General features: G+C 44.8%; 2 protein-coding genes across 5 annotated transcripts in view; both read left to right on the top strand.

Moving 5' to 3' along the window:
• Positions 1-67: 67 nt before the first annotated feature.
• On the top strand, positions 68-23,679 carry e2f4 (E2F transcription factor 4). Of its 2 annotated transcripts, none has more exons than XM_061245460.1 (10): positions 68-451; positions 5,686-5,795; positions 6,208-6,369; positions 6,949-6,992; positions 7,273-7,337; positions 7,627-7,897; positions 8,088-8,267; positions 18,934-18,981; positions 19,068-19,112; positions 19,601-23,679. In XM_061245460.1, exons 1-10 carry the CDS (start codon positions 296-298, stop codon positions 19,714-19,716), a joined length of 1,197 nt encoding a protein of 398 aa, XP_061101444.1. In that variant the 5' UTR covers positions 68-295; the 3' UTR covers positions 19,717-23,679. The 2 variants fall into 2 exon arrangements, with proteins under 2 accessions (XP_061101444.1, XP_061101445.1); XM_061245461.1 differs by having other exon boundaries at positions 7,630-7,897.
• A 986-nt stretch (positions 23,680-24,665) lies between these two features.
• The window catches only part of elmo3 (engulfment and cell motility 3), a 42,969-nt gene continuing 40,640 nt past the window's right edge, over positions 24,666-26,994 (top strand). Inside the window, exon 1 of one of the 3 annotated variants that reach the window (XM_061246363.1) lies at positions 24,666-24,906. The gene's annotated coding sequence lies outside the window, so the exon portion shown is untranslated. Of the gene's footprint in view, positions 24,907-24,938; positions 25,002-25,021; positions 25,120-26,994 lie in introns of those variants that run through there. The other 2 variants (XM_061246365.1, XM_061246364.1) reach the window with 2 other exon arrangements.

Genomic DNA, 26,994 nt, shown 5'->3' on the forward strand with positions numbered 1-26,994 from the left:
ACACTTGATACACGGTCCCTGCAGTTCAAAACCATCCCTGCATGCACTGCGTCCCTAACGGCTCCATACTAGAGGACCTCATTGCCGGGTGGCTACAGGCCGAGTGGATTCGGGAATATTGTAGCCGAACCGAACCGGCCGAACCCCTAAGGAGAACCGCGGCTTTTATTGGACTGTAGCATCCTGGGCATCCCTGGGATTGTTGCGGGGCCAGCAGCGTTGAAGTCGACAGAGGGGGGGACACTGCAGGGGGACAACAACGAACCGAGCAACCCGAACCAGGCTGTAGATCCTGATGGAGCTGGAGATTACCAGATCCGACCTGGGAGCCATGGCCGAGTCATTGCAACCCCAAACCCCGAGCAGACACGAGAAGAGTCTCGGATTGCTAACAACCAAATTTGTTACTTTACTCCAAGAGGCCAAGGACGGAGTTCTAGACCTGAAAGTAGTAAGTTAAGCGTGCTTTACTCTTTGTGGGTAGTTGGCTAGCTCGCTAGCTAGCTTGGAATGTGAGATAGCTATAGCTTACTTGCTAGCTAGCAATTCGCTTTCAATTTCTGTCATCAAAGTGCCCGGGATAATCCACATGACCCTATTTCACAAGCTGGACCTAGCTACAAGGATAGGCTTTGGCTAGTGCATGGTTAGTTCGTGAGCATCAGCAGTCAATGGGATGTTTTGAATTGCTGGTTGTTAGCCAGCTAACGTTAGCTAGCGTGCGTCCGAATTTGGATTCCTGTCAGACGCTGGGGTACAACCAGCATGCTTGCAAACTAGCAATTAATACATGTGTATATGTGTATATGTGTGTGGTGCGTGGTGCGTGGGCTTGGTCACAGAATTTTGAGTGGCGAATGAGTGTCTACGACATGACTGCAAATACAAACATTGGCGCCTTCCAATTTGTGATGTGTGCTGTAGTGCGCATTTAGTTTACAAATAGCCAGTAAGTTAACAATGATTAATTGTCCATTTATTTAGCCAAGTTAGCTAAAAAGCATTTGTAAAAACACCAAGCACCAAATACACTTAAGGAAATCAGCTCACTGGTGAAACAAGTGAACGCTTGCTTGGTTTTCTTTGATTCTGAATTGGAATTTCCGCTTCAGTTTCATTTTCAGCATGGTCTTAGGCTCACTGCATGTTTGCCATCTTATTCAGAATGAACAGGTCATGCGACTTATTTTAATGTAACTGGAACGCTCTTGGCCAACTTATTGAACGGGGAACACGGGGCAATTTGACCAAGCCGCCTGGTAAACCTAGTTAAGATAATATATTTATTTGGACCATGCCCCACTCTTACCGCTTTATCAGCCGAATACTTTGGGAACTTTATCTATTTAGCTGCCTCCCTGGTCGCACTTGTCACCACACTGAAACGAACGATGCACACGATCCACACTTGCGTCAAGTAAATTTTTCTTGTGTCGAAGTTTCCTGGAGGCGTAATTGCGTCACCGACGGAGTTGTGGGCTGGGGAGGGGGGGGGCGTGTCTTTTGACGCACTCCTGCCATTTGTGGTGGCGTCTGTTCCTCTGCAGCTTTTATGGGCCTTGGCGACTCTCAAAGCAACGGTTAACAAACCGAAAACGCGATTCTTTCAACGCCATTCGCTGCCACAACAAACTTATACCGTGTTTTATGTCCTCATTCTCACCGATCTACCACGCAGTGAGGCACGGTTCTCTTTCCCCTGCGATGATGTACCGTCGTACCCCGATTAATGTGGCCTTTGGCTGCTGGGCCTGACCCCCCACCCCCATGTGAGCGATTAACCCCTGCTATTCTGGTCCGTAGTTTGCCCAAAATTGATCCGTTTAGTGGCCCACGATTGTTCCTCAATGCAGGATAATATTTAAATCCAACGTTGCAAGTTAGCGCTTGACAGACCAAGTAAAGATTTGCAGTGGGTATAAGACGCCTCTGTGATGATGAATTTTCGCTGAAAAATCAATGATCAATAAATCTTAAAATGAGATTGTCATTTGGTTCATTGTGAAAGTGAGATTTTTATCAGGACTGTTTGGTGCAGAGAAGTTTTGGCAAGTGGTTCAATGCTCAGAGTCTGAAAGCTTCTGTTTTGGGGGGTTTGCGGAGCTTAGATGTACTATAACTACAGTCGCTGGCACCCCTCCATTGCATCATGGGAAAGATAACCCTGTAGTGGCTCCTTCTGGGGGGGATGGGGTCGCATTTTTCAAACAGTACTGTAAACCCCCCACCCCCCCGGGCACGCTTTACACTTGCGCTCTTCCCATGGACAGTTGGGACACAGCAGGGGCCTGTCCTGTGCCAGTCGATGCTCCTGTAATTACCCGTGCGCAGGGGTCAGCCCAGTGCACACGGGCCTGAGCTCCCTGTCTGCTCGCTCTGTGTGCTCCTCTGGCCACTGTGCGATGACTGTCATGGCAAGCCAGTGAGCTGTGTATGCAATTACAGACACACAGTCACACACACACACACACACACACACACACACACACACAAACCTTTAAAATGGTGGTGTGATTGGCTAATGCCTTATACTTCAGGAGGAGACTACGATGCCCACAGAGTATTCATGTCCAGTGCCTTGCATGTTTTGGATCGCTCTGGTGTTGTTTACCTGTATCACGTTTTCAGTCTTGTGAAAAACCTTCATGGTCTCTCACATTGCAAGTGACTCTTAATAAGAGCATCCACTGAAGGGACGTAACCCTGAAAGTGAACTCTATTTTTATTTTAAAATTAAAATTCATGTGTACATTTTCAATTGGCCTGAACAGTTTTTATGAGCAATTGAACAATGCTTGTCTTTTACACAAGTTTCTAATTATCTAGATGCCTTCTGACTATTTAACGGTGGCCAGTATAGTGGCATTCAGGGATCTATTGTGTTAAGCAAGAAAAGTAAACTGTACAGCAATGTTATGCCTCCAGAGGTTGTACTTATGCATGTTACCTGATTATATTGCATTCAATCTGTATGAAGAAAATGTTTTTTCTTTCAACGAGCTGTTTGGACTTCCGTGAAGTTGACATCACAACGATGCACTAATTTGCTTCAGCATAGCCCTCCTTGTAGCCGGAACAAATCCAAGTGGTCGGTACAGATGGCGTTCTGCTCGTTGGAGCTAGCTTGCCAATCAGACTAGTGGTTCATTGATATCAATGAGCCTTAAAGAGGCAGTCACTGAAACAGCCTCTTCTTCATAAAGCTCACTAGAGGCACTGGATAATGGAAAGCAGGTACTAAAACAGGTACTTAAAGCCACAATTATTCAACTGTGTAGCCTTTGGAAACATAGCATTGCTGCACAAGCTGGGTATACTTGAATTGTATTATCTTGCTTCAAACCCCAGACCCACAAATGCTGCTGGTCTTAAAGGCATACTGTGCGTTCTCCTTTACTTTCTATTATCAGTGATCCAGTGTACCTCCTCAGTGCTTCTCCCTATCTTTGCTCTGCAAAAACCCAAGAGTTCCCTTTGCTCCATTGGACGTAGGGATTCTGTTGCCTTAAATGTTTCTTGTGCTCTGTCTCATTTGTCTCCATTTAGCATACCTGCATTCGGAAGCAGGGGATGTGCTCCTAAGGAGAGGAAGAAAGGGGAAAGTAAGATTAGACTGAGTATCTGAGTTGTAGGCGGTGAGTCATTGAACCTGTCGGTGAGTGGGTCAGTTGGTCTGTCCTGAAATAAGGCTTCAGTTGGTGCCACACGCCAGGTTTCTGTGTTGAATTGTAATTGTGTGGCAAACTGTCTGTGGCCTGTGAGTGGGCTTTCCCCAGCTAACGCCATATGTCCTCACAACGTAACTGGAAGGCCTTGTCAGTGTATTAACATTGCCACTACATTGCAGCAGTGTCGTTGTGAGAACGTTTTGCATTTGCTGCCTTTGGGGAACTTGTATATAAATCTGACAGTTTGTCAGTTTTAGCCTAGTACACCAGGGACTGTACCGGAATACTCTGTTTTTCTTATCACCCTGGCAACAGAGTGCATTGGCCTCAATGTCTTCTGTTATTATGTTGACTCAAACTGAAATGACTTTGGAGTTACCCTTTTTTTCTACTGTCATACTGTCACTGCGTAGGACATTTACATTTAGATTTAACATAATTGAATGTTTGTAGCTTAGTGGTAGAATACGTGGGGTTCGTCAGATGAGTGTCTCGCCACTGACATAAAATGTTGGGAGTAGTGCAGCTTCACGCCACCTGTAGAGGAGCCACCGTTCTTTATCACGAAGCATCTACCACACGTTGTGCAACTGTTAGCGCTTTCATGTTTATATTGTTATTGTTTTTGTTTTTGTTTTTATAACCATCATTTACTGCCAATAAAGCTGGACTAATCTGAAAATGGCTGTCAATAAAACCAAAAAAATTGCTCTGGTGCCAAGTGAACATTTGATGTAAGGTTTTGTATTGTATGTGAAATGTGTTTTAAATCATATTGTCTATTGCTCAATTTGGACACTGACACTGAGCCTGTACCTTTGTACTATCCACACCCTCTCTGTGCCCGGAGCCAGTGTTTATATGACTGAAGCTGTTGCACTTCAGATGTAATTGAGAGAAAGAGAAAAAGAATGAATTGTCATGCTCAGAGGGTGAAGTGGTGGATTGCTCAATTACCGGAGGGGGGTGGATGAGTGTGTTGTGTGGTGGTGTGTGTGGTGGTGTGTGGTGGTGTGTGATTGTGTGTGTAATTGCATGCTGAATGAGGCTGTGGATGTACCTTTACCCCGGGGCCTGGCTGAACAAATGGAGGTATTGTCCTGCACATCTTCTGCACCGAGGGGAGGGGTTTATGGCAGCAGTGCTTCCTCTTCCTCTTCCTCCCCCGCCCCCCCATTGCATTTACTCCCTTCCTTTGGGTCCGCCTTCTGTTGAGACCCGTGCAGCCAGTGTGCTGGTGTCCTGTTCCCTGCTGCTGTAGGCCTGATGGTCTCCTCTCTTCCGCCCCTCTTACCCGATGGCCCACGCGGGCCTGCGCCTTTTCAACCGCAGAATGGAGTCCTTTCAACTACGGGCCTTCTGTCTACCCCCCCCCCAGCCCCGCCTCAAAACTCCTCCTGTTTACAGATTGTAAAATTCGTTTGTAAAATTCGCACCATAGACTGCAGAACTTTAAAATTTTATGTTATAAAGACGATGAGGTTCAAAGACCAGTCTAATTTGAAGACCACAGTAAATCTCCCTATTTATGCCCTCTGGCCTTTGGTGTACAGTAGGGTTATCTTAGCACTAACATTTTGAGACTGGCATACTTTCTGAAATAAAGGTTTACAAATCCCTGTAGGTTTGCCTCCTTGCGCTGCATTGTGGGTAAAATGATCCTGTAGATCTGGCTCCTTGCACTGCATTGTGGGTAATATGATCCTGTAGATCTGGCTCCTTGCACTGCATTGTGGGTAAAATGATCCTGTAGATCTGGCTCCTTGCACTGCATTGTGGGTAACATTTTGGCAGCCTGTTGTGTAGTGGTTAAGGCACATGACTGGACCTGCAAGGTCTGTGGCTTGATCCCCGGTGTAGCCACATTAAGAGCAGCACAGCCAAGCAAGGCCCTTAACCCTGCATTGCTCCAGGGGATGCTTGTCTCCTGCTTGGTCTAATGAACTGTAAGTCGCTTTGGATAAAAACTTCAGCCGAATGACATGTAATGTAATGTTTTGGCGCGATGTCCTTGCAGGCGGCCGACACCCTCGCTGTGAGGCAGAAGAGGCGCATTTATGACATCACCAACGTGCTGGAGGGCATCGGTCTCATCGAGAAGAAGTCCAAGAACAGCATTCAGTGGAAGTGAGTTGTGCCTGCCTGCCTGCCTGCCTGCGTGCGTGCCTGCGTGCCTGTGTGCGTGTGTGCGTGTGTGCTTGTGTGCATGTGTACCTGTGTGCCTGTCCTGGTAAACCTAACCTGCTGACTGACAGTACCCCACAGAGCCCCCAGGGCTGCTGTTTGACGTCCTCATTCTAAGGAGTTGTTGGAGAGAAAGCACTTTGATATGATGCTGAGGCTCACAATCAGATGCATGTCAACTATGCTCGCAAAATCCCATTAATGATTATGTCCGTGCAACCTGGCACTGCCCACCTTTGCAACACTCCTGGCAAAAAAATTATCCCTGCTTCTGGACTGCCAAGTTCCACTTTCCCCCTCACTTGACCTATCCTCAATCACTGTTCCTAAACGCCCCCCCCCCCCCCCCTCACAGGGGCGTCGGTCCCGGTTGCAACACGCGGGAGATCGCGGACAAGCTGATCGACCTGAAGGCGGAGCTGGAGGACCTGGACCGGCGGGAACAAGAGCTGGACCAGCAGCGTGTCTGGGTCCAGCAGAGCATCAAGAACGTGACCGACGACACGCAGAACAGCAAATATCCTGACCCCCCCCCCCCCCCCCCCCCCCCCCGAGCCTGAAAACCCACACGCCCTGCTCCCCTTCACAGAACCTGGGTCAAATACGTGATCGCTTTTTTTTTTTGTGTTTGATTGATCTTGCCTGGTGCAACCAACCAAGAGCACCAGAAGTTGGGGCTTGCACTTTTTCAGAGTATTTTACGGGGTCCAATACACCAGATAAGCTCAGTAAATCATAGGATTGTTGAATCCAGACGGATTACGTATTTGAACCTGGTCTGCCTGATGTACAAAACTCCAAGCCTAAATGTGTGCTTTATCAGTTTTTTGGTTACTGAATATGAAATGACTAAAAGAACAGCTCATTTGACGGTTTCCTGCCCAGGTTTTTTTCTTCAGTTGTCATGTAAGCATTGTTTGCCGTGTAATGTAATCAGTCTTGGAAAAGCGCTGAATCCCCGCGTGAGTGTTTCCCTGTATAGAGGCAGCTGTATTTAGCGGTTCGTGTTCCTCTAATCTGCTATTGTCCTGGTGTCACGGGTTGGGCGGGGTTATTAACACCACTCCTGTGCACATGGCCCTTAACCCTGACAAACGCTGGCTTACGTTACCCACGAGGACATCTGCGGCTGCTTCAAAGGTATGAGGCTCTTCACCCGTCTCGTTTGTAACTGTACACTTTTCCTTTTATTCTGAATGTAAGCGCATGCCTCATCTCTCTCTCTCTCTCTCTCTCTCGCTCTCGCTCTCGCTCTCGCTCTCCGCTCTCGCTCTCTCTCTCTCTCTCTCTCTCTCTCTCTCTCTCTCTCTCTCTCTCTCTCTCTCTCTCTCTCTCTCTCTCTCTCTCTCTCTCTCTCTCGCTCTCTCGCTCTCTCGCTCTCGCTCTCCTTTCCCTCCCTCCCTTCCCTCCCTCCCTCCAGGTGACACCCTCCTGGCGATCCGGGCCCCCTCAGGCACACAGCTGGAGGTGCCCATCCCAGAGGCAGTAAGTGCGGTCTTTTCACCATTACAATGTAACAGTCCTCATCTTTGCCATGACGTTTATTCTGTTTTATTATACTTACCCATAGTAATATGTAAGTAGCAACATTTTAAATGAAGTAGAATAGTCTTTATTAGGTAAGAAAATTAACCTGAAATTAGAAATGTAATTTTTCGGTGCTGCCCTAGTCTCTCCATCTCTCCATGTCAGTGTTTCTTCGGTTTATCTCTCCCTCCCTGCCTCTCTCCCTCTCCTCTCTCTCTCTCTCTTTATGTCTCTCACCCCACCCCAGCAGGCCTTGAACAGCCAGAAGAAGTATCAGATCCACTTGAAGAGCACTTCCGGTGCCATCGAGGTCCTATTGGTCAACAAGGACACGTCTGGCTCCGCCCCCGTGGTTCTGCCCGTCCCCCCGCCAGAGGACATGTTCCAGAGCCTGCCCACCCCCCCTGCCACGGGCACCGCCCCCAAGGGTGAAACCCCACCCACCCAGCCCACGGCAGACCAATTGCCATCCTCCGCCGCCGCCTCGCCCGTCTCCACCCCCATGGGGCCCACTCCCGGTACGTCTGAAATCACGTCTGGGCCTTGGAGATGTGTTTTCTTTATGCACACCTTGTATTATGCTGAAAAGGTGGCTTGCTGGTATGTGCACATTGTGAATATGTGAGTCTGCCATTGCTGGATACTTTGCTTGTATTATTATTATTATTATTATTTTTTTTAATGACTTTAGTTCCCTTTTCATAACAGAAGCTTCCAGCACCAACGCCAGCACGCTTGAGCTTGCCCCGCCCACCGGAGACACACCGGCCAGTGAGACGTCCTCATTGGACACCCAGCCCCTCCAATCTTCTGCCTCATTGGACAGCAGCTCCTCTCTCCCGGCCTCCTCCACAGTCTTCGAACCAATCAAGTCAGATCCTTCAGAAAGTGAGTTGCCGTTGTTTTTTCCGACTGCAGGTTTGCCTGAATTTCAGTACAGGTGACCAGATTTTCAGGCTTAGCTCATGGCTAGCAATGGCTTGTCTGTATTGTACTTGCTTAGACTTGAAGTGTTCTATCCTAACCCCCGAGTGTCCCATTCCCATTCTGGACAGACAGGGAAATCTCTTATTTTTTGTTACTCAATACTTAATGACTCAACAACAGCAGCTCATTTGACAGTTAACTGGGTGTTGTGGTTGTGAGTTTGTTTGTTTTTATGGCGCAAACAGAAGTAGGTACACCCCGTAGGTCTCTACTCCAGGGGTCTCAGACTCCAGCCTGGGGGTAGTCTGCTGCTTTTTGTGGGTTACTTTCGGTCAGCAGCCTGTTTTGGCCAATCAGTGACTTAAGTTAAGCACTTCAGTGCAGGACCTCAGTTTGAGGTCCCTCCCCTAGTCTAACCACCAGTAACTGTATGTGAACACCTGCTAATCCATAAAAAGAAAAATAAATTCAATAAACAAGATATTTGAACAGTAAACAGTAGAGAATGGATGATGATTCTTCACCCTGAGAGGCGGAAACTCAGATGCAGGGTGTGCTGGGCTGGGGGGGGGGGGTGGGATTTTGGTGCGGTTTCCTGCTCACATTCACAGGGGACGTCGCACACAGGAAGCACTGGCGTGTCCCTGAGCTGTGGGTGGAGCCACACGTCCTCCGGCGAGATCGCCTGGCATCGCTTCTGCCTCCCGCATTCCACATCTTGTGGGCGTCTGCTCCATGTATGACACACTGTTCTTCCTTAAAGCTCAGTATGTCGATCCTATTATTGGAAATCCCGACTCGGCAATAAGTAACGACTATGGACTGGGGAAATGACATTTGAAATGGGGGATAATTTACATGTTAATTATTCTTTAATCCGATTGGTTATTGCAACATGTTCCCTGTCAGTTCTGGCCCCTCCCCCGGCTTAAACGTTGTAGTGCTGCCACGTGCTGGGGTTGAGCTTAGAGCTGCGCTTTCTTTTACTCTTCCACACTCTGCAACTACAAGTCCTCAACGGCTAAAATTCACCTTCGTGAAACGTTATTTGACACGTGAAAAGAACTTGTGAAAAGAAAGTTGACCGTCCAAATGTAATCCTGAGTACTTGTATGAGTTTACCTGCACTGTTCATTTATTTTGTCTGGTTACTGTGTTGTTTCATAGCCTTTCAGAGCCCTCGTTTTAGAAAAGCCCAAAAACCTGAGTCTTATCTGCATTGTAGGGACTACATCTTCCACATTCCCACAGGAAAATTCTGCGACGTCCACCACGAATGACGTCTAACTTGGTTCAGCCAATCCTGTAATGGCGGGAGCAATAAACGGTCCCGTATAAGAGCAAGACACGTTCTTGGGATCTTTCTTCTGCTTCTTCTGCTTCTTCTCTTCGACGCACCCTTTTTGGCCATTCGCTTCAGCTCATCTGCTCCGAGACTCGGACAGAGGCTGAATGCTGCACAGCGCACTACCAGGCCTACGGACACACCCAGTTACCTCGCGGTAACTACGTGGCCTATAGTGAGTGGAAATTGTTGTACGCGGAACGCTACATCAGTTTACCCCAATAAAGCTCAACAACGAGACGGCAACAAACTTTTACACCTGGAAAAGGACCAGCGGATCAGACGACAACGCGCTGCTAAGACGGGAACACCCCAGCCTGTGCATCTCTCCCGGACACCATTCACAGCACCATCGCCGCTTCTACAAGGACAGCATGTCTTTTGGATCCAGCAATTACTCAAGCTAGCTACTCCCACCTTTCCTTTGTTCAAGCGACACACGCCCACACACACACATACACGCCCTGACTTAACCTACTAACTTCCCCTACTAATTCCCGTTAGTTTATCTGTTATGTGTTTGTATGTTTGTTTAATAAATATTTTATTAAACCCCGGTGTCCGTTTTGGAATCACATAGACATGAGAGCCGAGTTAAAGCAGTCTTTCGAAGAACTTCCAACCTTCAGGTTATCGGTATGTTTAATCATTAATATTGGTTATTTGAATTATTAATTAAAATACTAAATTTGTGGTTAGATATTTCTGATAATAGTAATTTTATGAGACTGATTACTTTTTGCAGTTATACTGCTACACAACGTTTAACTGGCGCCCCGGTTTCGTAGAGAGTAAAATCCCTGCGTTATTTGGCGGCCCGTGCGAGGACCCTACATAATTTGGAGTCCCGTGCGAGGACCCTACATAATTTGGAGTCCCGTGCGAGGACCCTACATAATTTGGAGTCCCGTGCGAGGACCCTACATAATTTGGAGTCCCGTGCGAGGACCCTACATAATTTGGAGTCCCGTGCGAGGACCCTACATAATTTGGAGTCCCGTGCGGGGACCCCTACATATTTTGGTGCCCCATGTGAGGAAGACTAGCTTTGGCTCAAATTTCATGTCTTGTGACTTCATAACAAATTCCCCATCCTAATTTGGAGCTCTGCGTGAGAAAGACGAGCTTTGGCTCATATCATGTCACGTGACTCCAGAACGAATTCTCAGCATTCTTTGGCTTTCTCAGCTAAATAGCCACAAGTGCAATTTTCTGAAAAGACCACTAGATGTCACCCTGTGCCATTTTTGAAAGCCTGCATGAGCTGCTTTCTCAATACACTGCCCCCTCGTGTAACATTGTGGCATTACATTCTTACACGGTAGTTTGTTGATTTGCATTTATTTTCCGGTATATTACGTATTATCAATGATAGTATTATTAGCCGTACTGTATTCATTATAATTACTCTATCAAAGTAATTTTAATAATTAATTGAATGTTACTTTTAAATTCTAATTTAATTGTAATTTCAACTTGTCACATTCTGGTACTTAGGATTAATGTGATGAGCATCACAGTTCCTATTTTACGGTCTGAATATCCGCCATATGTTCGGTCCTTTTGCTGTTGTTGCATTGCAGTACCGCTAGTGCAACTCGAGTCCCTGTGTGATGCTATAGCTACCTTGTACTATAGTTAGAGAATAATCAAAGAGCGTTTTAAATTCTTTATCCTTCATCACAACTTGTATGTTGGATTGTGATATTGGGAAACAATTCATTGCCAACTGTTAGGAGCTCAAGGCCCTTTTTCAAATTATTAACTTCAAGAGTACCCTCTTAAGTTACTGGTTTAGCTTTTAGCTTTATTTGGCTTGAGATATGGAACCTATATCTATTGATGAGTACCTTTCCTTTTTAGCCCATGGTTTAGCACCTGGCTACATAACTTTCCTGAATCAGATGAACCTCACTGATTGTAGGAAAGAAATGTTCTCATTAATCAACGAGAAAGGCCACTCCCCCAACCATTCAAAAGACCCAATTCTAAGTTGTCTGGTCTTTAATTTTGCCAGACAGATTAGTCTTGCTCTTCAGAGCAACAAAAACTTAGAATCAGAGATGGCATACCTCAAAGGACAACACACCAGTGTTTTACTTGAGCTTCAAACTGTTGGCAAGAAAGCAGTACAATACTTGTGTGATCTGCATTCAGCCGAATCAGATCTTTGTTCCTACAGAGAGGAATTATTTCAGTTGAAGAGTGGATGCCACAAGCTACCACATCCACTCTCTTCTGTAAGCCTGCTTTCTCAGGCTTGCCCAACTCCAGCTTCTCCTGCTTCCTCCTTACACCACAAGGCAGGGGAAGGGGGGTCACAAATTGATTCGGGTTTGTCAGATCCCGGTTCCACAGCTTGCTCTGATGGAGACTCGTCAGTCTCCTCAGATTGCAGTGCTGTTGACCACCCATGCAATGGTTTGCCCACCTCTTCCCTGGAGAGGGAAAGGGGGGACTCCATCCCAAAGGTGGTCCATCTCCGCAAGGGAGAAACAGTCAGGCAAGTACAGGACTGCACCTTCCATGCCCACCCCTCTCGTGAGGAGGTCAGGGAACCCTCCCGTGGACACGGTAGAGGAGATCTAGCGTTATTAATTGGGCACACAAAAAGCAACGCTAATCCTGCTAGCTTTCCCTTTATTACTGAGAGGATAGGTGACAGCTCTGTACAGTACACTGACAGCGACAATTCATCTTCTGCCAACCATTGTGAGAATGACTGTTTTGTAGCTCCGCCCCCTAAACCAAACCAAGGACGTCGAGCTCTGCATGAAACGCATTCACATTCAAATGTGATTTCAGTCTCTCCTTCTCCAAACAGGCAGACTAGTGCAACTTCACATGGTCTTCGCTTTGAGGAGCTAGAGGCCATGGCGAAGTATGTCCACACATCTGACCCCAAGGACTCCGAATTTAACATTCTGAGTTACTTGAGAGAAGTTGACTACTGTCTCTCGGATCTGCCCAGGGCAACAAACCTTGGGATAGCTGGAACGAACCTGTGGTGGAAGTTGTTCCACAAATGTATGGATCTCTCTGGTTGAGGTTTTCCATACAAGAAAAGGTACGACTTGTATGGAAAACCTCAACCAGAGAGATCCATACATTTGTGGAACAACTTCCACCACAGGTTCGTTCCAGCTATCCCAAGGTTTGTGAAGCGTTAGTAGCTGAGTACCTGCCATGGATTGATCAGGCCACAGCCATTATCAAACCTGTGGAGGTTACACATAGCCGTACAGAACGACCAAAAGACTTTTACCAACGACTTAAACATGCATTTTTCCAGGGCAGAAACGGACCAGGCTTAGATGAAGATCAAGCCTTCAAATCCCTTTTTGTGCACAACCTACACCCCTGCGTCCAAACTCATGTTTCACTGTTTTCAAGGGGCCAACACTCAGCCCTTGAATTAAGAAATGAAGCCCAAATGGTCTGGGACACTTTAAGGATTGTGCCCAGGAACGAGGTATTGGAAACCGCTAAGCACGTTGTTCCAACCAAGCCCGCCGGCACTTCCCAAGTTGCCCCATTAAAGTCTAATGGCTCAAAACAACGGCATGTGAGTAAGTTCCCGGTTAAGAGCCACCGTGGTTGCTTCTCACACTCTGATTCCAGCCGGAATTGGAGAGAAGACCGACCCGGTAGGCCCAAGCCTCAGAGTCACCAGCATGACTCTGATAGGGAAGATACCTTGTCTGAAGAGAGCTTCTTCAGTTACTCTGAGGACAACTAAAGCCTCTAACCTTTGTTCAGTAGTGTGTATGCCTTGTGTAACCACTCCAAAGAGCTATCTGGTCTTGTTCAACCTCCATCAAAAGACTCAATAAGACTGATCTATAGCCGTGGTCTCCTCACAGGCAGACTCCCAGCTGAAGCTTTGACCACTTTCTTTTGCACACCTTTCCTACCAAAGGGGGGTGGCAAAATAAACAGGTAGTTTATAGCAGCCACTTAGATTTGCATGTAGCAGCAGCAAACGCAGATCGTAAGTAGGTGCTGTAGAGTCAAATCCGACACCTATCATAACTCGTAAACGTTCATTGCTTCTTTCTACACCTACTGAACCATCGTAAAATATTGCATGTAGAAACTACAGTGTAATCTTTACAAGTATATTTCCACACCCCAGTGTGCCTTACTCCACCTCTTCCCCAAGCAAGACAAGACCACTTGTGAGCTTACCACATCATTTAGAAATGAGACCACCTCTCCATTTCCTTCCTGATGACACAGCCATAAGGTTAAGCTTGGATACAGAAAGCTGCCCTAATTTGAAAATGTCCCCACATATTTCAGATGACAACCCTCGTCAGCAACCTGACTGTAGGGACTAGAACAATTGGTCAGTCTGAACAAGACTTCCAAAAAGGCTACAGCCTCTCCATCCTAGACCCCTACATCATCTGAACATTTTCATGGCTGGGTCATTCCTGTTGGTGCTCCACCTTCTGGACACCATCCAATAACTAACAAAACACCTGAACTAACAAAACTACTAACCCTTTCACCAAGGTTTCTTATGTTTTGTGACAATGTATTCACTGTTCGACCTTAGTGTTTCACATTGTTTGTATCATGTGTTTTAGACCAGTTTAGTTAATTGTTGATAAATGCCTGGATGTTTGTCAGTCAATTGTGAACTGTGTTACCGACCCAATGTACTTGACCTGTGGACTGTGAACTGACTTTTGTGCTCTTAAGGAACACTGGCCTCAGCCGCATCCTGAGACCACAGGGGGGATGTAGGGACTACAACTTCCACATTCCCACAGGAAAATTCTGCGACGTCCACCACACGACGTCTAACTTGGTTCAGCCAATCCCGTAATGGCGGGAGCAATAAACGGTCCCATATAAGAGCAAGACACGTTCTTGGGATCTTTTTTCTGCTTTTTCTGCTTCTTCTGCTTCTTCTGCTTCTTCTCTTCGACGCACCCTTTTTGGCCATTCGCTTCAGCTCATCTGCTCCGAGACTCGGACAGAGGCTGAATGCTGCACAGCGCACTACCAGGCCTACGGACACACCCAGTTACCTTGCGGTAACTACGTGGCCTATAGTGAGTGGAAATTGTTGTACGCGGAACGCTACATCAGTTTACCCCAATAAAGCTCAACAACGAGACGGCAACAAACTTTTACACCTGGAAAAGGACCAGCGGATCAGACGACAACGTGCTGCTAAGACGGGAACACCCCAACCTGCGCATCTCTCCCGGACACCATTCACAGCACCATCGCCGCTTCTACAAGGACAGCATGTATTTTGGATCCAGCAATGCGTATGGACTCCGTAAGAAAACAAACATTCAGGCATAGCCAGTGTAACTTAACTGTTTTTGTGAATCTGTGTTTCAATATTTACCATCCTACCATTGTAATGTGTTTGGTTAGCTACATATATATGTACGTGAATTGATTCACCGTTTTTTGCGCATATATAGAGTAAAACTACGCAAGTAGTCCCTTCTCACAGTTAACTCTAACTCATTACCACACCCAGAACTCTAGCTTACTCAAGCTAGCTACTCCCACCTTTCCTTTGTTCAAGCGACACGCGCGCTCGCGTGCGCCCACACACACACACATACACGCCCTAACTTAACCTACTAACTTCCCCTACTAATTCCCGTTAGTTTATCTGTTATGTGTTTGTATTTTTGTTTAATAAATATTTTATTAAACCCCGGTGTCCGTTTTGGATTCGCATAGATATGAGAGCCGAGTTAATGTTTAATGTTTAATGTTAACGGTATGTTTAATCATTAATATTGGTTATTTTAATTATTAATTAAAATCCTAAATTTGTGGTTAGATATTTCTGATGATAGTAATTTTATGAGACTGATTACTTTTTGCAGTTATACTGCTACACAACGTTTAACTGGCGCCCCGGTTTCGTAGAGAGTAAAATCCCTGCGTTATTTGGCGGCCCGTGCGAGGACCCTACAGCATTCCAAACCAGTTTCAAATTGCACAAGTCATCCTGAATGATATTAAAAGCAGTATGAAGCTCTTCCAAGGCCTCATCAACTGAAGCCGCACAAGTACATACAGTGGGGCAAAAAAGTATTTAGTCAGCCACCAATTGTGCAAGTTCTCCCACTTAAAAAGATGAGAGGCCTGTAATTTTCATCATAGGTATACCTCAACTATGAGCGACAAAATGAGAAGAAAAAAAATCCAGAAAATCACATTGTCTGATTTTTAAAGAATTTATTTGCAAATTATGGTGGAAAATAAGTATCTGTCAATAACAAAAGTTCATCTCAATACTTTGTTATATACCCTTTGTTGGCAATGACAGAGGTCAAACGTTTTCTGTAAGTCTGTAAGTCACAAGGTTTTCACACACTGTTGCTGGTATTTTGGCAAATTCCTCCATGCAGATCTCCTCTAGAGCAGTGATGTTTTGGGGCTGTCGCTGGGCAACACGGACTTTCAACTCCCTCCAAAGATTTTCTATGGGGTTGAGATCTGGAGACTGGCTAGGCCACTCCAGGACCTTGAAATGCTTCTTACGAAGCCACTCCTTCATTGCCCGGGCGGTGTGTTTGGGATCATTGTCATGCTGAAAGACCCAGCCACGTTTCATCTTCAATGCCCTTGCTGATGGAAGGAGGTTTTCACTCAAAATCTCATGATACATGGCCCCATTCATTCTTTCCTTTACACGGATCAGTTGTCCTGGTCCCTTTGCAGAAAAACAGCCCCAAACATGATGTTTCCACCCCCATGCTTCACAGTAGGTATGGTGTTCTTTGGATGCAACTCAGCATTCTTTCTCCTCCAAACACGACAAGTTGAGTTTTTACCAAAAAGTTCTATTTTGGTTTCATCTGACCATATGACATTCTCCCAATCCTCTTCTGGATCATCCAAATGCTCTCTAGCAAACTTCAGACGGGCCTGGACATGTACTGGCTTAAGCAGAGGGACACGTCTGGCACTGCAGGATTTGAGTCCCTGGCGGCGTAGTGTGTTACTGATGGTAGCCTTTGTTACTTTGGTCCCAGCTCTCTGCAGGTCATTCACTAGGTCCCCCCGTGTGGTTCTGGGATTTTTGCTCACCGTTCTTGAGATTATCAGTGGTCTTGTATGTCTTCCATTTTCTAATAATTGCTCCCACAGTTGATTTCTTTACACCAAGCTGCTTACCTATTGCAGATTCAGGCTTCCCAGCCTGGTGCAGGTCTACAATTTTGTTTCTGGTGTCCTTTGACAGCTCTTTGGTCTTGGCCATAGTGGAGTTTGGAGTGTGACTGTTTGAGGTTGTGGACAGGTGTCTTTTGTACTGATAACGAGTTCAAACAGGTGCCATTAATACAGGTAACGAGTGGAGGACAGAGGAGCCTCTTCAAGAAGAAGTTACAGGTCTGTGAGAGCCAGAAATCTTGCTTGTTTGTAGGTGACCAAATACTTATTTTACCGAGGAATTTACCAATTCATTCATTAAAAATCCTACAATGTGATTTCCTGGATTCTTTCCCCCCCATTCTGTCTCTCATAGTTGAAGTGTACCTATGATGAAAATTACAGGCCTCTCTCATCTTTTTAAGTGGGAGAACTTGCACAATTGGTGGCTGACTAAATACTTTTTTGCCCCACTGTAATACTGTGTCATCTGCATAAAAATGGTTATACGCCAGAGCTGTAGCTTATGCTGACATGGCTACTTGTTAGCAGCATCAGGAAGAAAGTGCTTGAATTTGTGGCTTGTGTTACTAGTATGCTAATGCCAATGAACTAACTCCGCAATGTACTGTCTTTGCCTGTCAGTCAGTTGTTGACTGCATTATGAGCAACTCAATGTAGTTTTGTATGCGGTGTTGTTTCTGACTTGTGTGCATAGTCAGATTTCAGTCACATTATGCCAAAGTGGAATGGTTGCTCGGTTAATAGCATTATTAGTGAGAACATTAGCGGAGTGTCCCATCTCTCTTGTGATACATTCATAATGATTGTACGTTTGTAAAACAGTGAGTGCTAGGATGACTGCATGTCAGTGTTGAATTAATTGCTACTGAAGGGTAACCCCCAGGTTAATTACCAGGGTAACCCGTGAGCGTGTGAGCGCTAGCACAGTGATGTAGGGAGATAAAGGGGGTCCCAGCTGGGTTTACTCTCAACCGTCTCTGCCGTCTCTTGGGGCATATAATATACAGCATATAACCACAGGACACGTGTGTGTGTGTGTGTGTGTGTGTGTGTGAGTGTGAGTGTGAGTGTGTGAGTAATTGTACAGTTGAGCTTCCCCACAGTGTAGGCAGGCAGGAAACTACAGCTGGGCACAGCAAGCCGAGGCGGTTACCCCAGGAAATGCTGCCACTCTCCTATTAACGGTCATATTGATTATTATTATTTTTTGGTTTTATTCGTATTTGTTCCTCATGAATGCAGTCTCATACCTACGGTCATTGGCCTTCTTCCCTGGCAAAACACTCACTGGTACTTTCTGCCAACTTGGTGATTTCTTTATTTATTTTATCTCCATATCTGTGGACACAGGGTGTTGCAAGCAATTGTTTGCATTGCTCACAGTAGCCATCTCATCCAAAAGCTCAATCGATCACATTTTTTTGTGACAGGTTATCACAGCAGAAATGTCGAAATTTAGCTGACTTTTGTCAACTTTGCGACACCATCCCTGGCAATTAGACCAATCAAAAAGGAAACCTTTGGAGTATGGCAAACTTTAACACTAGTTATCTGTGACCCAGGTAAGGGGGGTGGTGAATGAATTTGTTTGCGCACTCCATGTCCTATACCCAGGATTCCAGGGGCCTCCTTGTCACACTCTCACTCTGTCACACTCTCACACTCTCTCTAGAGCAGTGGTTCTCAAACTCGATCCACCACATTATGCTAGATATATTCATGCCCTGAAGAAGAAAAGTCCCATATTCTCATTCTGTATATTGTGCCATATGGCAAACCATTACATAGAGCTTAACAAAATTAACGTATCAAGTCAAAGATGGAGGTGAATCAATAGGCCCCTAGTTTGTAAAAGTGGCCACTAAAACTATCAATTTGGTAAAGAAATGAAGTAGTCAAAGCCAAGATAATGAGCCAAACCTGCATTCTGTTAGTAAGATTGGCCTATACGCATTTAAACCCCTGTGTTCAACCACCGTAATCAATCAAGATATTGGTCGTACCAATAACCTGGAGAACCGAGTTTGAGAACCACGGCTCTAGAATGTGTGAGAGAACCGACATGTAGCGCCACATCAGTGCACTGGGTTCTCAAGTTTCTCCCTGTTTATCTTTTTCTAGTGCTGGACTTTCCTAAAGAACTCTCTGAGATGTTTGATCCAACTAAGGGTAAGTGTAGGTTAATAAACTACTGTTAAATAGTCTTGAAAACAGAACTGTATCTAAATTAAATCTCCTTCTCTCCCTCTCTGTAGAAATCATGAGCCCTGACCTTTTGGAAGAGCTCATGGCTTCAGAAGGTAGGATGGAGCAGAAGCTCACTTGCTTTTGGGAGAATTAGCTTCATAATGGTCACACTGCTACTAGAGCTGGCAATGCATGTAATACATGAGCTATGCATGAGTACAAATGCACACACACACCCCAGATTTGCATCTTGAGATATTAAGTTCCCCTGAATTGTGATACACTTGTCATTCACAAATTGTGTAATTATGCAGTCATACAGTGACAGGATATCCAACTATTGCAAAGTTGAGATCTGTGGCCTTTGTTTCTTAATCTGCATCATTTGGGTAGTTTTTTTAATTTTTATTATTGCTTAATTGTGTGAGTGCTTTTGTTGTAGTTCAACTATTTAAACTGGCAATTTATCTTGGGGAAATGGTTTGTATGTAAAATTTTAAGCTGAGAGTGTACATAAATTGTACAGCGCTTTGGATAAAGGCGCTATATAAATGCCAAACATTTACCATTGACATTTACCCTCTGTCCTTGTCTCTGGCAGTGTTCTCTCCTCTCCTCCGCCTCTCTCCGCCCCCCGGTGACCATGACTACATCTATAACCTGGATGAAACCGAAGGCCTCTGTGACCTGTTTGATGTCCCCATCCTTAACCTTTGACCCCGAAGCTCTGCCATTGGGGCATGTGAATAGGGATTTAACAGGAAGAAAGTAAAATTTGACGATACAAGATTAAAGAATATATTTTTGGATTCTTGCATTTATAAGCTGATTTGGATCAACATTTTTTTTTTTTTTTATCACTCTTTCAAGCCTCACCTCACTTCCCAAACCGCAAGACTTTTCTGTGCTCGTGACAGCAAAGGCTTCTGGGAGATCCGCGCTTCCAGCCTCCCCGCTTCAGTGCTGGCGTACACATTGCATATGTGACCGAGACCCTTTTAATGTCATCAACACCAATCTTATTTATAGAACCCACATGTAAGTGGATGATGAGTATAGTACTTTTTTTTTTTTTTTTTTTTGTCTTTCTCTCTTTGTTTGAGGAGCCTGTTTTGCATTTTGAACTGAGATGGAGCAAAGAGACGTGGTGGAAACCGGCACTGCCCCCTCTGCATGGTGAGCGGGAACGGAAGCTTCCTCTTTGCAGTTAAACTTCTGTCCAGGAGATGGCGCCAGAGGACAGACATGAGGTTCAGACAACTGCAGTAACACTTCTGTCCAGAGTAATAAACAGAGTGTCTGGCAGGCACATACCAGCAACCACCACTTTCCCCTCAGAGTCCTGAATGCTATCAGTTTTGATACAGCAATCCGTCCTGTCATTGCATATACCACCAGCCACTAGGCTTCTTCTTTAAAAAAGGGGTTTGACACTTTATTTTGCTTGTAGTTCAAGACTATTGTACATTTGTCAGAAGGTATTTTGCAACCTTTTTTCCCCCAAAAAAAGCTATTCATATGTTTTTAAACCGAAATTGTTTTTCTGTGCGTGTTTGTCAACAAGAGCGAATTAATGAAATGAATTGTAGTCCAAAGCCGTAATGCTCATATGTTTTCAAACTTTTGTTCATATTCATAAAATGTGCGCTTGTTTAGCGGGCGACAAGTGTCACTATGCAGAATGTACATTGTGTTAAGTTTTTTGGATTCAAATACTTTTCTGCATTTGACTAGGCTTGCTTGGTGTATTGCAGCTTAGTAGCTATGGTTCATTATTGGGACATGGAAGGTTGGTGGTACAAGCCTTTGTGTTAACATAAAATGGACCCCTAACCCCATATTGCTCCAGGGGGGATTATCCCCTGCTTGGTCTCTAAGGGGCAGTTAAATAACTGTAATGTAAATGTAACGGAACAAATTGGAAATAATCCCAAAAGTGTAAACCTCCTCCTGGAGGCTCAAAAATTCAACAGGCAAGATCACCAGAGCACAGAAAAGTATTTGAATCAAAACCAAATAATATTAGAGACCAGGCGTGGATGAGAGAGATCACTGGCCCTGGCTGAGTGGGTAATCTGACTCCTGGTGTTCTGGTCCTTCCTGCAGTCACAAACTAAGCTGAATATATTTCATGTTTTAAGTGTCTAGATTGACCTGTATGTTAGGCTTAAAGTACTGCTTTAAGCAAAATATGCCAGCCCATGAGTTATTTTAAAATGTGGTTTCGCACAAAGAAAAATAACAAATGTTATCTGATGAGAAGTCGCCTTTTCTGCTTTTACAGAATTAGTTCAATTGTTTCTGCATTAACATAACTCCCTTATTTCCTCTTGTAATAGCACAAGGATATAGACTGACATTTCTTGTGCTGCAGGTCAGGGTTACATATGTAATGGTGCTTTGATTATCGTCAGAAATGGATTCCATGATTACTGTCAGGTCTGTGAGGTTAAGGGCGTTCAGGAGACTCTTAAAACACAGGTCTGGTGTTCAATCCTCCTCTGACCCCTGATCCATCGGTATGGAAAGGCAAAAAGGTTAGGCAGGCATTGAATCTTCACTGTCACTTCTGTTGTGTCGCACAAGGTCAGTTTTTATTGACTTTAATTTCTTACAGAGGCTGGTCTTGCTTTCGGAATGCCTTCGCGAACTTGGTGACCTTTCAAACCGTTGTCTGCCCAAATGTGCAAGAAGCAAGTTACCCATTAATGAGTATGAGCTAAGAGAAGCCCATCTGAATAATTCTTATAAGCAATCAAAATAGTTTGCTAGCTATTTTGATGGACTTCAGCACTTAATGTTGTGAATAGAAAAGCAGACAGATCAAGGTTGGAATCATCATTTAATTTGCTTGGTCCTTCTGTTAAGTCACAGTCAGGGTGAAGCCACGTGATGGGTCATGTGATATACTAATAACCCTTTCCCCCGTGAGATTGGATCAGCTCTGGTCTATTGGTCAGTTACTGCAGGAGAGGCCAGGCTTTGGCTCGCCAGTTCTTGACACCTTTTTGTTTTATTTTTGCTAAATGTTCATGAGTTCGCTGGTCACCAGTGTGTGCTCCAGCGAGCCACATGGGAAAGTGTGTGTTCTGTCATAAAACCCAAGAACCCGCAGTCCCTGCAACTGTCGGTTCAGGAAAGATGGTTGCATCGACTCAAAGCCACACAAAAAAAGAAGAAATTATAATCATCTAACTGCAAGTGATACCGACCGTGCACAGCAGGGAAAATCCAAAAAAAGTTGTGTAAGTGTTTTCAGCGTTGATCAGGTTTCTCCGTGGATCAGGTTTCTCCGTGTTGGGTAGCGCCTCTGGTCCTGAACGGAGGCCATTTTGTTTTGGGAGTAGAAGGGTTCTACCTGAGCCTGGCCTGTCACCATGGCAATGTCCTTGGGATGGGGAGGAAAGGGGTGGAGTTCTGTCGGCAGCTGAACAATATGCATTGGGTGACACTGCAGATTCCTTTTATCCGTTTTATTTTGTTGTTTTGTTTTTTGTTTTTGGTGTGTCTTTAATTGTTTTATCAGCATTGTCCTCTTATGCCTCCACTCACATTGAAGTTGTTATATTTGTGCTGCCTAAATGACTGGCTGGACTGTGTGTCCCAATAAGGACTACATTATTTTATGGTTATTTGCTAAGTCGTATACTATACATGCTTGTTTTTTTTTTGGTTTTTTTGGGGGGGGGCGGAGGTTTCTGTGTGTGTGTGTGTGTGTGTGTGTGTGTGTGTGGGTGTGTGTGTGTGTGTGTGTGTGTGTGTACAGGCACTTCTGAATGAATGTGAAATCAAATTTGATGTCTTTTTTTAAGGGATGTGTTAATTAAAAACTACAAATGTTGCCAGAATGTCACCTAATCTCCTCAACTGTACCATATATGTTTAAACTATGAGCTATATTATTTCCCAGAAGCCTGTGTGCAGTCCAGATCATTTATTTTGTTTGCCGTTATGTCTGAGAACTTAGTGCATCTCCCTGTTGACTGTAAATCTGCCTAGCACCATTTTAAGTGTGTGTGTGTGTGAGAGTGTGTGAGTGTGTGAGTGTGTGAGAGAGTACAGGTGTGCATTTGTCTGTGGGGAGAGGGTGTCCAAGTGTGTTTACTTGTTGACTTGTCCACTTGCAGGTTTTTTACTTGTTCATGCCATTCTAGGTGGTGCCGTTCTGTTTGTATACAGTGAGCATTTATTTTTATATTTGTGGAATATACTGCAAAATCATTTGGTTTTGTTTTTATATATACATATATGTATATGTGTGTATATATATATATATGTGTGTGTATATGTGTGTATATATATATATGTGTATATATATATATATATATATATATATATATATATATATATATATATATATATATATATATATATATATAATATAAAAATTTGTACCAATCCCAGTCATCTCAAAATGGATATGTACAATAGTACTCCCAGTTAAAAATACACCGAGACTATTGGCGGTGAAGCTGCCCTGTATTTTCCAGTGTGGCTTCAATGCAAAAGCCTTTGGTGTCCAGGGAATTCTTCCTATATAAATATATATATTTTTAAAAGAAACTTCAGGATTTGTAGAGGCTAAGCATATGTGAGACAATGTTTGTAACAGAATGGTTCTGTATGTCTATAGTTACTACCCCCTACTACAGAGATTTGAATAAAAAAACCTGAAAAGTTTTTGGTGCCATCTGTTTTCTTGTTATAACTGTTTCTGTGTTGCCGTTGAACTGGGAAACGCGAGAACCTCTCCGACGTTTAAGTGTAACTTGATTTGTGTTGTGATTTCAAGAATATGTGGCCAATTAAACGGTTACTGGTTAAAGATCAGCTGACTAGGTGGGAATCACCATATTTATCAGGACAAGAACCAATGTTGTTTCTACTGTCCAATTATCACAAAGGGTTTGGAACCCGTCGAAAGGCACAATTTAAAATTGTTAAAAGCGCACGGAGGCCCGCACTCCAATGATTAATCACGCAAGACTTCACTTACTTATTTTTATTTACAATTTAAAGTGATCCCAGCAATTGTTTCTCCTATTTGGCAAACGGTCCTTGTCCTCTCCTAAGATTCACCACCTGTAATCCCATAGGAATACTATCCTTCTTTTTGTAGGACCTCGTTCGATGAGAATGAATGGCAGTTGATAAGGTAACTGTCAGAACATTTCACTACCGTGTGGTGTCAGAAAGAATCCTGTGTGGTTTATGGTCTGACTGCAAAATTACTCGCACATCCGTATGGTATAATCTTTTGAACCAAGCGCGCACATAAAAAAACAAACAAACAAACAAAAAAACACGAACTGATCATGTCTAGGAATTTATTTCAGATCGCCTGGGTCCTTTAATCTCCGCGGGTCTCTCCATCAACCGTTGAGGTTAGACCGCACAAGCACGGTAGTGTAAGTGCATTACGTACGCTACTGTACGCAATATCCGGATACATGCGAGACATACGATCAGGAATAAGTTCATTCAACGTGGAGCGAAAAGCGATTTCTCCTCACAAACTATTTAATATAGGTGACCCCAGAAATGACACCTCCTAAACTGTTGACGTTAAATAAAATAAAAAACATGAAGATTTGGCATGCACTATAAGGAGGTGGATACAATGCATCTGATTCAACGCGCACTTGCGCCGCTGCTTTGGGGAAAAAAGCCAGACGGCCAGATTTCTCGGTCCTGTAGGGGGCGAGTGGGATTCAAGCTACAACTTCAACCCGGAACTGTGAAAGTGATCAATTAGCTGCTTTGAAACCCTGGAAGTTCGTTGCAGCCCGAAAACTTTTGCCAAGAAAACTTCCCACGGAGAACTGGTTGCCACCACAAAGACGGAATACAAATGCTTCCCACCTTCTCCACGCATTTTCGAGGACAATAAATTCGTATTCTCAACAGGTAGGAGGGTAAAGAGCAAAGCTAAACGACAAAAGAGATTTTGTTACGGTGGAGGCGAGTTGACCTGTGGGAATGAACCGAGTGTGTGCGTCTGGGTGCGTATAGTCTAAAACCATGACTGAGGGCTGGTTCTCGGAATAGGCTACCTGTTTTCATTCGGACCAGTATTGTGTCTTCGGACAAAACCGATTTCGGACTACAAGAGGCTTTCCCGTATGTAGGCTATTATTTTACATTTCGAGAGAGACGTAGCCTAAGTTACAGTATATACGTACAGTATATAGCCTATGTATGCTAGTCTACTTTTAACAATATTGGCTCAGTTTATATACCTTAATTGCTACTTAAATGCATTTGTTTTGTTAAGTAATGTGTTGTTAAACAAAGCTCGCAACTTTACTTTAAAGTTTACAAATCCTGTTTTTCACAACACCATCTTTTGACGAGCAAGACATAATTTATCTTTGTAATGCAAAAGCGCACGCCAATACGGAGCAGGGGTAGAGCGCAGTAAGTGGAGACTGGTTTTGCATAGCGATTGTTGCTTTGTGGTGTGATGTCGGAGTCCAGTTAATTGGGCAAATCTGGGAAGTAGGTTAAATCTGTTTAGGGGAAAGCAGAATCAGCAAATGCAGCAAGTGCGGTAGTGTTGGTAAGAGTCATCATCAGTAATCTATTGTCTGACGTCTTTAAACAATAGGTAGACTAAATCTAGAAGGAGGACTGTTTAAGATGAGAAGGAGCCTAGTGCCTAGGGTTTTTATTTGGGTGGTTGTGTACGTGTATGTGTGTGGGAGTGGTACTGGGTCCCAGGACAGTTGGGTTATGCTGTGTGGTGGATCTGGCACACTCCGCCCCCCTCCACCACCGGTTTTGGGCCAGTGATGGAATTTCAGGCAGCCAAGAGCCCCGCAGACCCCCAGGGGGGAGGGGGCTCTTGTTACTGACGTCTGGTCGGGGTCAGAGGGCAAGAGACGCCTCTGGATTCTGTAGTCTGGCCGCAGCGTGCAGTCGTGAGCTGGGTTGCGTTACACAACCCACACCACACCACACACACACGCCCTAAAGATACGCACACTGCACCTCCACTCACTACAGACGCACACACACGCACACACACACACACACACAAACATATAGTCACACACACACACAAACATATAGTCACACACACACACCTAGCGCTTCAGCACAGGGTGAAGTGAACAGCTAGGATGAGCCCAGGAGATCCAGTGTCACTAGGAGACAGACTGTCACTCTCACAGTTTTGGGGAGAAACTGCAGGACGTGTCTGTGCCCTGGTTGGGACAGATCTGCAGTTTTATTCTGGAAGTAGTAGATGTGGTACCGCCCCTCCCACAGTTGCCCGAGAGTATTATGGTTGGTGGGTGTGGATTTTGGAAACTGTGGGCAAGTTAAGTCTCTCAAAGTCTTACCACCTCGGTTGCAACACTGAACTTGTCAAATTTCTGATATGATTCCTGTCTAAGGGAGAGGTTGCGTCCATTAAATGGATGCTCTGTGGTTGTTGTACGGCACGGGTAGGCGGGGGGTGCTGTAATTTATGGTGGTTGTACTTTTGGAATCAGCAAAAGCCTTGTTTTGTTATAACCTCTCAGCAGGAAGGAACTTTCCTCCCCCACCTGCCAATCACAGAATAGCATGTGTGTCGGGTGGGGAGGGTTGTGGGCAGCGCTCTTCCTACTCCCCACAGGGACTGCATTTCCCATGATGCACAGGGGTGGATCTACAAGAGCAGGCGAGTTCCATCCTGTCTGTGATGCGTTCTGGAATATGGAAAGCCCAGATTCGCTCACATTTCTCCAGACTATTTGCATTAAGGAATCCAGGCAGCATCTCCTAATCACCACTGGGGATCCCATCAGAAACACTACCCATCTGCTTCACATAACTACGTGTAAATGAGGCCATTTGTGAACCTCACAAAGAAGGAATCCTGTGTGGTCTATGGTCTGACCATAAAGTTACACACGCATCTGTGTGGCATAAGTGCTTCTGTTGAACCAAGCGCCCACATCAATTCTCCAATAGACTCTAATAGAGCCCCCAGTCAGGTGCTTCAACAAA

The sequence above is a fragment of the Conger conger genome, chromosome 6 (genome assembly GCF_963514075.1).
Source record: "Conger conger chromosome 6, fConCon1.1, whole genome shotgun sequence".
NCBI lineage: Eukaryota > Metazoa > Chordata > Actinopteri > Anguilliformes > Congridae > Conger > Conger conger.